This window comes from Eleutherodactylus coqui, chromosome 3, assembly GCF_035609145.1.
Source record: "Eleutherodactylus coqui strain aEleCoq1 chromosome 3, aEleCoq1.hap1, whole genome shotgun sequence".
Lineage (NCBI taxonomy): Eukaryota > Metazoa > Chordata > Amphibia > Anura > Eleutherodactylidae > Eleutherodactylus > Eleutherodactylus coqui.
Genome location: NC_089839.1, coordinates 118,102,436 through 118,115,539, shown reverse-complemented (window position 1 = coordinate 118,115,539; position 13,104 = coordinate 118,102,436). Strand labels below are relative to the sequence as shown.

The 13,104-nt window shown below is 42.9% G+C and overlaps 1 protein-coding gene across 2 annotated transcripts in view; it reads right to left on the bottom strand.

Annotated features, from left to right (window-relative positions):
* The window catches only part of FH (fumarate hydratase), a 61,987-nt gene that overhangs the window by 33,682 nt on the left and 15,201 nt on the right, over nt 1–13,104 (bottom strand). For both annotated transcript variants that reach the window (XM_066595997.1, XM_066595998.1), the window contains exons 3-5: nt 11,784–11,894; nt 3,505–3,681; nt 1,698–1,880 (exon numbers count right to left, since the gene is read on the bottom strand). In XM_066595997.1, the coding sequence (XP_066452094.1) occupies nt 1,698–1,880; nt 3,505–3,681; nt 11,784–11,894 (471 nt within the window). The remainder of the gene's footprint in view (nt 1–1,697; nt 1,881–3,504; nt 3,682–11,783; nt 11,895–13,104) is intronic.

Sequence of the window (13,104 nt, the reverse complement as noted above, 5' to 3'; positions counted from 1 at the left end):
GGTTGGTACTTGGTGATCAAAAGTAAAAAGCAGAACAGGACTATGGGGCGTCTGTATGGGAACAGCTGTAGAAGCAACTATTCTGTTTAAACTTCTGAGGCTGGCAATACTGTCTGGGAAAAAAAACGCAGGTACTGTGGTGGGCGACATCTAAGGCTGGGGTCACACGGGACGTATTCCCGGCAGAAATCTTGCGGATTGGCTGCACCGAAAACCCGCAAGATTTGCGTCGGGAAAACGCTGCTTCAAAACCCACAGCACTTAGCCGCGGGTTTTGGAGCGGCTTGGCCGCAAACATTTCTGTTGCTGCCGGAGCTCTCATAGGAGGAGAGTGCGGCCGCAACGGGGGGAAAAAAAAATTGACATGCTGCAGCCGGGGAATCTGCACTGCAACGCCAGCTTCTGCTGCGACCGATTGGCAATCCCGCTTGGATAAGATTTTTGACAAATCTCGTCCACATGGCTGACTAATCCCGGGATTAGCGGCCACAGGCTAATTTGCCGCAGCAAAACGCCAGACGGAATCGCCTAAGCGATTAGTTACGCTGTCTGAGGCCTTCCATAGCGTTGCTATGGAAATCGCAGCAGCTGCGGCCACGAGCGGAGAATCATAGCCACAATCAATAGCAACTGCAACATGTGAACAATGTGATTACAAGGTACTAATGGATTCCCATGGTAGCTGGAGACCTGACAAAGGCCTCTGTGTCTGCCATGTAAATAAGCCCATTAGACCACGCCTCCGGCAGACTAATAGGCTGACGTCATAGAAATTAAAAGATTTGGGGTCCCAACACGGAATATGGGCATTGTGAAAAAAAAACATCATTGCATTCATACTGGCCCAAGGATGTTTTATATCTCACCACCTTTTACAGGACTATAGTGTCCAGGACACGGTATGAGGCCATTTTGAAACTTCTACCCTAGAATGATAATATGAAATGTCCACCTCAAAGTGATTCTAATAGTGACAGGCTTTAGAATATTCCCCCATTGTTGTCTCATTTTATTTCAAAGTTTTTCCAAAAGTGTGTTCCACAAAAGCAAGTGGTAGTTGACAAATTGCAACTAAAATTTAAATAATATTTGCCAAACAAACATGTCAGATACGGCATAAAAAGTCTACAAGTTATGCGTAAGCAAATCCAGCTACATTTATGCTTCCTACATCAATGAAGGCAAGGATATGATACCAAAATTGATCCTCCACACTGCCCCCCTTTTATAGGAACAAAACAAAGATTTGGGGGATTTTGCCCACTCTATACAGGAATAGGATAATTTCTAGCCTGAGTATTCCCATTTAAAAAGGTCTTATGGCTAAAAACACCTTGGCACGTGGGACTGTCCAGTAAAATCAGAAGGGCCTTTGATTGAACAGAAACAAAGTAGAGGACGTCAGAGTTTTATGCAGCGCAACCTGCTTTTTGCCTGTTCTCTCTGGATATTGCATTGTATCGTCAGGGCACGCTCCTGCTTATTACCCTTAAAAAGTTGCGTGAACAAAAGGTTTGAGAGATTGTTTTTAATCACTATGCCATACATATGTCAATTTAGCATAGTGATGTAGGCAATTAATTTAAATCCACCACACTTTTTAAGTACGATATTTATATAGTAATACTATTATCTCTTATTATAGACACAATTGTTAAAAACCCTATTTTCAATCCAACTCTGCAGTTACTTCATACCTGTCCCAAAGTAAGCGGCACAGCATCTTGTGTGTGGGTACGGCCAATTTTAATAAGATTTGCAAATTCTTTAGATTTTCTTTCCAGAGCATCATGAAGCTTTTTCAATCCAGGTAACAGAACTTCATGAACTTCTTTGGCAGCAGCAATATGCATCGCTGTGGGGAAAGTATCATTGGAACTCTAAACATATAGGAGGAACATATAGGAGCAGGGGGAAAAAAAACAATATCAGAAACAAGTTAGCCTCCAAATTGCAGAAAACATATGCCAATTTATTCAGTAGTATAATCACTTTTCACATGACATAGAAAGGAAATGTACTATTAAAATTGCGGGATGCCATTTAACACCTCAATGAAGTCCTATACTTTACATTAATACAATTTAGGAATACATTTTTCTGATCGCTTTTTATTGCATTTTTTCTGCAAAACAGGGTGACTGGTGTTTTTTTTTTTCCGGATGACGTTCACCGTGCGGGGTAAATAATGCGCTAGTTTGATAGATCGGACTTTTACGGACGGGGCAATACCAAATATGTATTTTTCTTTTATGATTTAGATTTTATTATAGATATGGCAAAAGGGGGTGATTTAAATTATTTATTATTTATTTATTTTTTTACAATTAATAAAACTTTATTGATCTTATTTTTACTTTTGTAAGTCCCCCGGGGGACCACAACCAGCGATGCTTTGATCGCTCCTGCAGTATGACGTAATGCTATAGTATTATGTCATGCTGCGATTTGACAGGCAGTCTATCAAGCCACCCCACGGGAGGGGGGGGGGGGGGGGGAGGAGAGCTCTGACACACGAGTAAGAGCCCACCAACTCAAAGCATGGAGATATAAAATGGACTTACAAAAAGCATAGGGAAGGAAGAGGCCCAAAACATGTAGATTAGAAACAAAGTTTCTGGCTGTGCTAGATCTTAATATTCATCTAGCATTGACTGCTGTGTTATTCATTTTCTTTTTAAAGAATACACACTATAGCAATACAAATGTACCACCATATGATCTACAGTGCATCAAAAGGAGTGTCCCTATCTCAGCTAAACATGGCCAAGATGGAACCACCTCTGATTACAAGGTCGCCAGAATAAGAATAAGTGAAAAATTCCAGGACAACTGTTGACACCATTACTCCACGTCATTCGACTATAGGGGGTTGTCTTTTTGGTCTATTCCTAAACCCACCGCCTTCCCCCCTTCAAAAGTAAGTGTTCTTTTTGTGGTAAACCATATCCTATATTGGTGTTTAATTGCTTTGAGCGCAGTTTTTTCACTTATTCTTGTTCTTTGACATTTGTCAAAGACCTTCACAGCATGTCAGGATTCTTCCTGCTTAGTCTCTCCCCTTTGGATGTCCTCAGGACAGAGTGTGTCGGATATCATCTTCGTTGAGTTGCCTACTTGGACCAAAGCCATGGTGGCCAACTCATCCTCTGGTTGAGCCACATATGCCTGGTGAATCCCATTTTGTATTCATCCATTTAGAGAGCTACATTATCTTTCGAGGCACTGTCTCTAGCACACTGTAAGGTCGCCAGACTGATGAAAACAGCAGAGCATGGCTGAGCTACACCATTTCCATAATTCACATAGAAGTTAACAAGAATTATGCAAACTGCATGGCACAGCTAGCTACACTGTTTACACATCTCCAAAGTTACAGAAACAGCATAGCTTATTGTGCAATGGTTTGCATAACTCCAATTGACTTCAATCCTTAGTTGGGTTAAAAATTGCACTATATTTATTTTTGATTTATTAAGTTTCTAAAAACATAGAAATACATACTTGGCTTTTGTTAACGTGATCATTAGGATGTACAGGTTCTTTGCTTCCAAGTTTTCCACCCATCATCTCAATGGCTCGGTTACTTATCACCTCATTCACATTCATATTAGTCTGTGTTCCAGAACCAGTTTGCCACACAGCTAGTGGAAAATGATCATCCAATTTACCATTTGCAACCTACAGAAGGTGGAGAAGACAAAAAAAGTCAACCTGCAGATGTTCAGATTTATTTCACCTAAAACTATGTTTGTGGTTTTATTTAAGAAAACTCTAAAGTGCTAGATACTCTTACTTCTAATTTGCTGTCTGCTGCCTGTTGCCATGTGAAATTAGTCTCTAGTAATAGAGACAGAATAACAGGATGTGGAAGAGAATTGTCTCTTAAGCTACCCATACAAGTCTAAGGAGATAAAAGAGGGGAGAAGGGAGTATGAAGCTGCAGAGGCTTCAATATACTATTTTTCATGATGCTATTATCTCTTCGCTACAGAGAGAGATAGATTTAGATTCTGCTTATCTGTGTGCAGTGTATGAGAGCCATTATAGCAGCTAGTTTCCACCCACCAGCTCAGGAAAAAAACTTTATCTACTAGAGTAATTTGAAGGTAAAATCAGGCATTTTCAATCAATGGGATGACAGTCAGGTGTGAGTCTGTGACCCAATTTATAGAACAGCGGTTTATCAAAGTCTGATCTTCACAACACATTTATGGAAGTGTATCATGGCATTAAGAGTTTTCTGAGGACCTCAGAATTAGAGTAGTTGATGCTCATCAGGCTGGAAAAGATTACAAAACTATCTCTAAACAGTTTGGACTCTGCCAGTCCACAGTCAGACAGATTCTGTACAAGTAGAGGGAATTACCCTATAAGAGTGGTCAACGAACAAAGGTCACGACAAAAACAAGGTGTATAAGGGTCCGCAAGGTCACAAAGGAACCAAATGTAGCCTCTAAGCAACTAAAGGCATTTCTTACATTAGCTAAATGTTAATGTTCACGAGTCCACCATCAGGAGGCATACTGAATAGCGTGCATGGCAGGATTATTAAGAGAAAACCACCACTCTCCAAAGTTAGATTACCTTTACCGGTAATCCTGTTTTCAGGAAGTCTCCACGACAGCACCCAGCTGAGATTATTTTACCCTGATAGGACAGGAAGCATACCGAGAAGTTTAAAGGCTTCCCCTTCCTACCCTCCTCAGTATTCATAATGAAAGGCTTGTCAGTGTAGGACTGTATACCTAAAGTAAACTTGTCCTCCCTATACCAAAAGGAACTCTAGAGAAAGATAAAAAAACCTGAATGAAAACAAGAAAAAAAAAAAAAAAAAAAAAAAAAAAAAAAAAGGAAAATCCTTTAAACAGGGGTGGGGTAAAATACACGGGTGCTGTCGTGGAGACTTCCTGAAAACAGGATAACTGGTAAGGCTAATCTACCTTTCCCAGTAGTCTCCACGACTGAAAAATACCAGGAAAACAAAATAGTCTTAGTGCGGGACTACTGCAGCCAGGACTTTACGTCCAAAAGCTGAGTCCTCATTTGCCCGAATATCTAACTTATTATGTCTGATAAACGTGTGTGGATTTTTCCACACTGCGGGCCTGCATATTTGATCCAGGGCTGAGAGGTTAATTCTAGGCGGTAACCTACCCTTAAGATTTCTGAAATCCAGGTACTCCTGCCTAAAATGGCCCACTTTCCTGAAAAGGCTTGTACTCTCGCCCCCACCGGAATGGCGTCATTGTTTGCGCCCTTGGAAATCCGGCTGAGGGAGATTGCGGAGAAAACCCCTTCCTTTCTTCCCTTTGGGGTATCTCCAGCGACCAGACTTCCCCTTGCCCCTATAACTATCCTGCTATTTGGGGCCTCGAAAAAAAGCTCTAAACTTTTTTTTGCTTTTTTTCCCCGGACAGCCTCCTTTTTTATCCGAGGCCTAAAATTCTAAAATTCTGTCCAGATCAGGACCAAAAATGAATTGTCCGCGAAAAGGTAATAAGCATAATTTCGCTTTAGAAGTTGCATCTCCCGACCATCTTTTTAGCCATAACACTCGTCTGGCAGAAATGGATAAGGCTGCGGACCTAGCGACTAGTTTAACGGTCTCAGCGGCAGAATCAGCCAGGAACCCGGTAATGCGTTTAGAATCTCTTGGAGTTTTATTCTGAATGTGGACTTCCAGCTGCCCCAGCCTAACATGCAAAGTTCTCGCCACACAGATGGCTGCCTCCCCAGGCCTAAGAAGACTTGCAGCCGCCTCCCAATCTTCTTTAGGAGACTCTCAGCCTTACGATCCATGTGATCTTTAAGGTGAGTAGCGTCCTCAAAAGGGGAGTGAAGTATATTTTGGTACCTTTGCGACCTGTACGTCGACCTTAGGGATGGTGTCTCAATTAGAACAGATATCCTCCGAAAAGGGGTAGCGTCTCTTAATTCTCATGTATCTACCACCTGAATCGGGTTCTCTTCCATTCCCTCTGGATCATCTTGGGGATGTTCTTATGATCCGGAAAGGTAGGTGGTGGGGGCTGCAGGGGGAAGGAAATGGGGCCTGGGAGGGCTGACTGAGGCTACAGCCGACCGAAGGTAATGCTCCAGGGAGGGGAGGGGTTCTCACATACTGGCCCTCCCGATCCCTCCATGCACAGCTGGGTAGTAACCTCCTTTCTTCTCCATGGCTGTCCTTTCACTGACAGGACAGGAACAATACTGAGGAAGGTAGGAAGGGGGGAGAGCCTTTAAACTTCTCGGTATGCTTCCTGCCCTATAAGGGGAAAATAATCTCAGCTGGGTGCTGTTGTGGAGACGACAGAAAAAGATTAATAAATCTGACCAGTAATCCGGTCTCCTGAAAGTCTACACAGCACCACCTGAGATTGCCTCCTTCTTGATAGGACAGGAAAAAGAGGTTTAAAAGCTCCCTTTCCCTTCTTACCCACCTCAGTGATTTTTAACAAACAGTCCACAGAAGGAACTGACTTTATATTTTTTTTTATAAAATATATAAATACACACATTAACAAAACAAGTATGGGAAGGAATATATATGTGTGCTGTCGTGGAGACTTTCAGAAAACTGGATTACCGGAAATATTAATTTGTCTTTTCCCCAGTTGTCTCCACGACAGCACCATCTAAGAAGTACCAACAAAACCAAATAAACCCTACTGCAGAGAACACTTTACGGCCAAAGGCCAGGTCTTCATTTGCCCGAACATCTAGCCTGTAATGTTTGGTAAAGGTATGCAATTTCTTCCACACAGCCACTTTACATATTTGATCAGACGCCGAGGCCTGTTCTACCCACGAAAAAGACATGGCCCTGGCAGAACGAGCTTTAACCCCTTCAGGGCTTGGCTTATGGAGCGCTTTACATGACTCAGGACCAATGGACACGGCCGGATTTCTGCTGCGAAATCCACAGCGGGCATCTGACCAGGGATTCCTCAGCAAAGTCAGTCCATAGCATGCAATGTAAAATGATTCTTCTACGCACATGAGCGGAAATCACTTGCAATTTCCACCCACAGAGGAAGAATTGCAGCATGCTTTATTTTCGTGGGGGACTCACATGGATGGCTTCAAATTGCAGTCAATGGAAGCCATCGGACCCGAAGCAATTCCGGAATGTCAATCTTAAAAATCGCCAGCGCGGCATTGTTTGCACTGCACATGGCACATCCGCGGTGGTCTCCACTTAAAGCCGCCCTCGACCACAGTGGAGATAGATCCTAGCCGGGGAGAACTGCCCCTGTGGCATCCTGGGAATATGGTAGTACAGCCCGTTGCCTCCGATCCACCACAAAGAAAAGGTAATCTTCCTCCCAGCACCTCTTTGGAAACCTGCCTACTGACAGGACAGAACACACACTGAGAAGGGTGGGGGCTTTAAACCTCTCACTTTTTCTTGTCCTATCAGGAAGAAGGTGATCTCAGGTGGTGCCATCATGGAGATGACTGCAGAGAAGAATATTGCTGCCCATTTGCAGTTTGCTAAAAGATCACCTGGACAAGCCAGAAAGCTACTGAAACTATTTTTTGGATGGATAAGAACAAAAGAGTTTTTTGGCTTAAATGAGAAGAGTTTCAAGCGGGTCATGCAGCAAGACAACAACCCAAAGCACACAAGTCATTCTAGAAAAGAATGGTTAAAGAAGAATACAGTATAGTTAAAATTTTGGAATGGCCAAATTGAAGTCCCTTAAAGGGGGTTATCCAGGTAGCACCCTTCAGCATACTCCGGGGTCGGAGTGGAAGTGCTGCACCGACCCCTGTGTAGTGGCTGCGCTTATAATTGCAGGCGCAGTCCCCATTGCGTCGGCTACTATACAGGGGTAAGAGCAGTGTATCCTGAACGGGTGCTGCCTGGATAAGTCATTTTAAGGGACATTCCAAAATTTTAACTATACTGTATTCTTCTTTAACCATTCTTTTGTAGAAATGTTGTAGAAGGACCTGAAGCGGGCAGTTCATGCTAGGAAGCCCACCAAAGTTGAAGCTGTTCTGTATTAATTTTCTTTCGAGTCGCTGTGCAGGACTAATCAATAATTGCCAGAAATATTTAGATTCAATTATTGCTGCATAAGGCGGACAAACTACACACTAGATACTGAAAGCAAAAGGTTTCACAGAATTTTGCCACTCAGACAAATTTGATGATTTTCATAAATAAATAACTAAGGCGAATATTTTTGATTCATATGTTTAATTTGGTTCCCTCTCTACTTTTAGGACTTGAGTAAAAATATAGCGTCGTTTTTAAGTAAAACATGCAGAAATATTGCAAAATTCTGGAGGGTTCACAAAAACTTTCAAGCTCCACTGTAGGTGCCGTAACAATAGTTGAGTGCTGCACCTCCTTCACAGTTTCCCATGCACAGAGGTGCACCAACCACTTGCTCGGCAAGAAACCGCAGGACGGCACCATTCGAGTGCCACCACAGATCATGAAATGCTGGCAAATTCTACAAGTATACCATAATTTTAAAAATAACCCTTTAAAAAAGGGAACGTGTCATACACTCTATGCTGTTTTGCTGAGGACAGCATAAAAGTATCTGCTGAATTCAGTCTGTCACTTATGGGGTAATATGCAGAAAGTTCGGAGAATTTATAGCTCGTCTCTGTATATGATTGCGGTTCCCAGCAAGCGAGGGGTCCAGTTTATTCATGAGCCGCTGCTAGCCCCGACCATCCACCGTGATAGACCGTCTTCTATCTATTACATGGCATACTGAGAAAATTGCCAGGTGGGTGGGGCTACCTGGTCCTCATGAATAAACTCATAGAATGGTAGAGTTGGAAGGGACCTCCAGGGTCATCTGGTCCAACCCCATGCTCAGTGCAGGATTTACTAAATCATCCCAGACAGATATTTGTCCAGCCTTTGTTTGAACACTTCCATTGAAAGAGAACTCACCATCTTCCATGGTAACCTTCTCCACTCATTGATCACCCTCACTGTCAGAAAGTTTTTTTCTAATATCTAATTTGTGTCTCCTCCCTTTGTTTCATCCCATTGCTTCTAGTCTTTCCTTGGACACATGAGAATAGGGCTGATCCCTCTGCACTGTGACAGCCCTTCAGATATTTGTAGACAGCTATTAAGTCTCCTCTCAGCCTTCTTTTTTGCAAGCTAAATATTCCCAGATCCTTTAACCGTTCTTCATAGGACATGATTTGCAGGCTGCTCACTATCTTCGCAACTGTTCTCTGAACTTGCTCCAGTTTGTCTATGTCTTTTTTAAAGTGGGGTGCCCAGGACTGGACACAGTATTCCAGAGGAGGTCTGACTAAGGAAGAGTAGAGGGGGATAATTACCTCACGTGATCTAGACTCTATGCTTCTCTTAATACATCCCAGAATTGTTTTCCTTTTTGGCTGCTGCATCAAATTGTTGACTCATGTTCAGTCTATGATCTATTAGTATAGTAACATAGTATGTAAGCCTGAATGAAGACAATGTCCATCTTGTCCAGCCTGTCTATCCTACTGTGTTGATCCAGAGGAAGGCAAAAAACCCCAAGGCCAGAAGCCAATTAGCCCTTTTGGGGAAAAAATTCCTTCCCGACTCCCTAATGGCAATCAGATTGTTCCCTGGATCAACCCCTAATAGTTCCTACCTTCCTATATACCCGGATTGACACTTAACCTAAGATTTATATCCTGTAATATCCTTCTTCTCCAGAAAGACATCAAGTCCCCTTTTAAACTCCTCTATGGATTTTGCCATCACCACTTCCTCCGGTAGAGAGTTCTACAGTCTAACTGCTCTTACAGTAAAGAATCCCCTTCTATGTTGGTGATGAAACCTACTTTCCTCTAATCGTAGCGGATGTCCTCTTGTTACCGTCATGGTCCTGGGTGTAAACAGATCACGGGAGAGATCCTTGTATTGTCCCCTCATGTACTTATACATGGTTATTTGGTCGCCTCTTAACCTTCTTTTTTCTAGAGTAAATAGTCCCAATTTGGATAGCCTCTCTGGGTATTCCAGTCCTGTCATTCCATTTATTAGTTTAGTTGCCCTTCTTTGAACCCCCTCAAGCACTGTGACATCTTTCCTGAGCACCGGTGACCAGAATTGTACGCAGTATTCCATGCGAGGCCTGACAAGTGCCTTATATAATGGAAGGATAATGTTCTCGTCCTTCTCCCCTATACCTCTTTTAATGCACCCCAAGACTTTATTTGCCTTTGCAGCAGCTGACTGGCATTGGTTACTCCAGTTTAGTCTATTATCCACTAATACCCCCAGATCCTTTTCCATATCACTTTTCCCCAGCGGTACCCCATTAAGTGAATATTGGTGACATCCGTTTCTCCTGCCCATGTGCATAGTCTTACATTTTTCAACATTGAACTTCATTTGCCATTTTTCTGCCCAAGCCCCCAGCTTATCCAGGTCCGTTTGTAGCCACACATTGTCCTCCGTTACATTAATTATATTGTATAATTTTGTGTCATCTGCAAATATTGATATTTTGCTGTGCAGCCCCTCTATCAGGTCATTGATAAATATGTTGAACAGAGTGGGGCCTAATACTGAACCCTGTGGCACCCCGCTAGCGACTGTGGTCCAATCAGAGTACGAACCATTTATTACCACCCTCTGCTTTCTATCATTGAGCCAATTTTTTACCCACTTACACACGTTTTCGCCCAGTCCGAGCTGCCTCATTTTGTATATTAGCCTATTATGTGGCACGGTGTCAAAGGCTTTAGAGAAGTCCAGATATACGAGATCAATAGATTCTCCCTGGTCCAGCTTAGTATACCCAGGTCTTTTTCACATGTGCTACTGCTTAGCTCAATGCCTCCCATTCTATACATGCTTTCTTCATTTTTCTTGCCCAGATGTAGGACTTTGCATTTCTCCTTGTTAAATACCATTCTGTTAGTCACTGCCCACTGTGCAAACTTTTCTTGATCTTTTTGAATACTCTCTCTTTTCCCTAGTGTTATCTATCCCTCCTAGCTTTGTGTTGTCACATACTAGGCTCATCTGTTGCTAGGAGCTGCAGAAACCTACAGAGACCAGCTACAAATTCATAAAAAAAAACACCATATTCCCTTATAAGTGACAGATGTCAGAAATTATTTCAGTTGCTGCACTTTGGGCTATTATTGTGCATAATCGCAGGAGCAGGTTCAGCACGTCATTTGCGGACATAACACTAAGCTTATGGGCTGACAGTAGGTGACTTGCTGAATCTGGGGGATGTAGTCATACTTTCCTCCCCCATCATTCCCCCGGTATGAGCGGTAAAAGCCCCCCCCCCGCTCAATACATTAAGTAGCCTACCCATTCTAATTTTATAATGGGTGGACAATCTAGCGTTCTACTCAATGCAATGCGGCGGCAGCTTTAAGGCTGGGTTTACACAGCCTCCTGATTGGCTGGAATCGGCACACGTGACGGGGCGGAGCTACGCGATGATGCTTAGAAGGGGACGGAGCCAGAACGCCGCTGCTGCCGGACAGACCAGAAGGCAGAAGACCCATCTGCGCAAGCGCGTCTAATCGGGCGATTAGACGCTGAAGTTAGACGGAGCCATGGAGACGGGGACGCCAGCGCAGGGAAGGTAAGTGAATAACTTCTGTATGGCTCATATTTAATGCACGATGTATATTACAAAGTGCATTAATATGGCCATACAGAAGTGCTTAACCCCACTTGCTTTCGCGAGACAACCCCTTTAAGGTACAAAACAGCCTGGTCCTTATAAGGGGTTAAACATTTCAATAAAATGAGAAAAAGTTTTCAAACACATGCTTACCTCATCAGCAGCTTTGACAATGTATTCAGCGACTTTAGGGTCCAGGCCATAATCTTTATTTACTTCTGCGGCCGCCTTTTTTAAGATTCCAAATGCTCTGATGACTGGTAGCTAAAATTAAGGGAGATAAATGCAAGGTTAGTAAAGGTTTGGGTACCGTGCAGCAAGTCTATGCTATTCTTTAGGGAGTCATGCTACACTTTTTTCTTTTATAACATTTCCCAATCCATCAAATATTCTAATCCTTGAATTAAAGGGGTATTAAACGTCTTACATTTGAGAACTGAATAGCTTTATTTCTTACATTGAAATCTTGTAACTTTCAAATGGAGTTCAAGGAATTCATGGAAATGGAAGGGGGTAACCCTTAAACCTCCCCATTTACAGTAGAAGTGTCCTCTTGCTCTTGCTCTCTGGTTATCGCTCATCAACCACATCCTCAAGGTAACAGCCCAGCGCTTGGAAGAGCAGATGATGCATTTTGGCTGCAGAGGTTGTATGTGTGCCTGAATTATAGGGGTCACAGGGAGCTATATTTCTGTATATACCAGTTCCACAAAGTTTGACTCCAGTGAAACCTGCTAGTCTGAGGAGTTGGTCTGTACTAGGCCCAGACTCTTTATGGTCAGCCAGACCTATTATAGGGGTTTGAGCCTAGTATTCAGTGAGCCACTGCTCCTTCTCAATAACTGAGACGAGCTTGTAAGTATTTAACATTGTATTCAAGGGAAACATAGCCGCCAAATAAATGCGGAAAAAAAGGTGCAACTTTAAGTGTGGCAAATGAAGATCAGCAGAAAGATGAGAAAAATAGCGTGACCTCCAACCTTAGGGCTTTTACCCACTAGCGGGGTTTTTTTTGCTGCGGGTTTTTTTTCCAAATGTCAAATGGGACTTTCTAATGTTAACTCTTTGCAATCCAATTTTGGATTCAGGGTTTCCTAGGGGGCTTTCTCTTTCTGCCATTATACAATGGCACCATCTGCTGGCTAGAGCCAGTACTGCAGTATGTGACATGCTGGAGAGGCCCCCCGACAACAGAGCGGCCAGTAATCTACAGTAAGAATACCCTGCTGGACGTCTTCCGACATCGGAGCTGTACAGCCTTCAAATCGGAATGTCTTTAGACGTCAGACAGTGGATTGGAAAGGGCTAAAATTGCATTGGACAAAAATCGCAGCAACGCAAACTTGCATTTTTTGTGCAAGTGAAATCGCAGTGGAAAAAAAAACATAAAACAAAACATAAAAAAAACAAAACCGCTAGTGAGAAAAAGCCCCATGGAGTTGTGCTTGACAGGGCTCAACGCCAATAAAGGCAA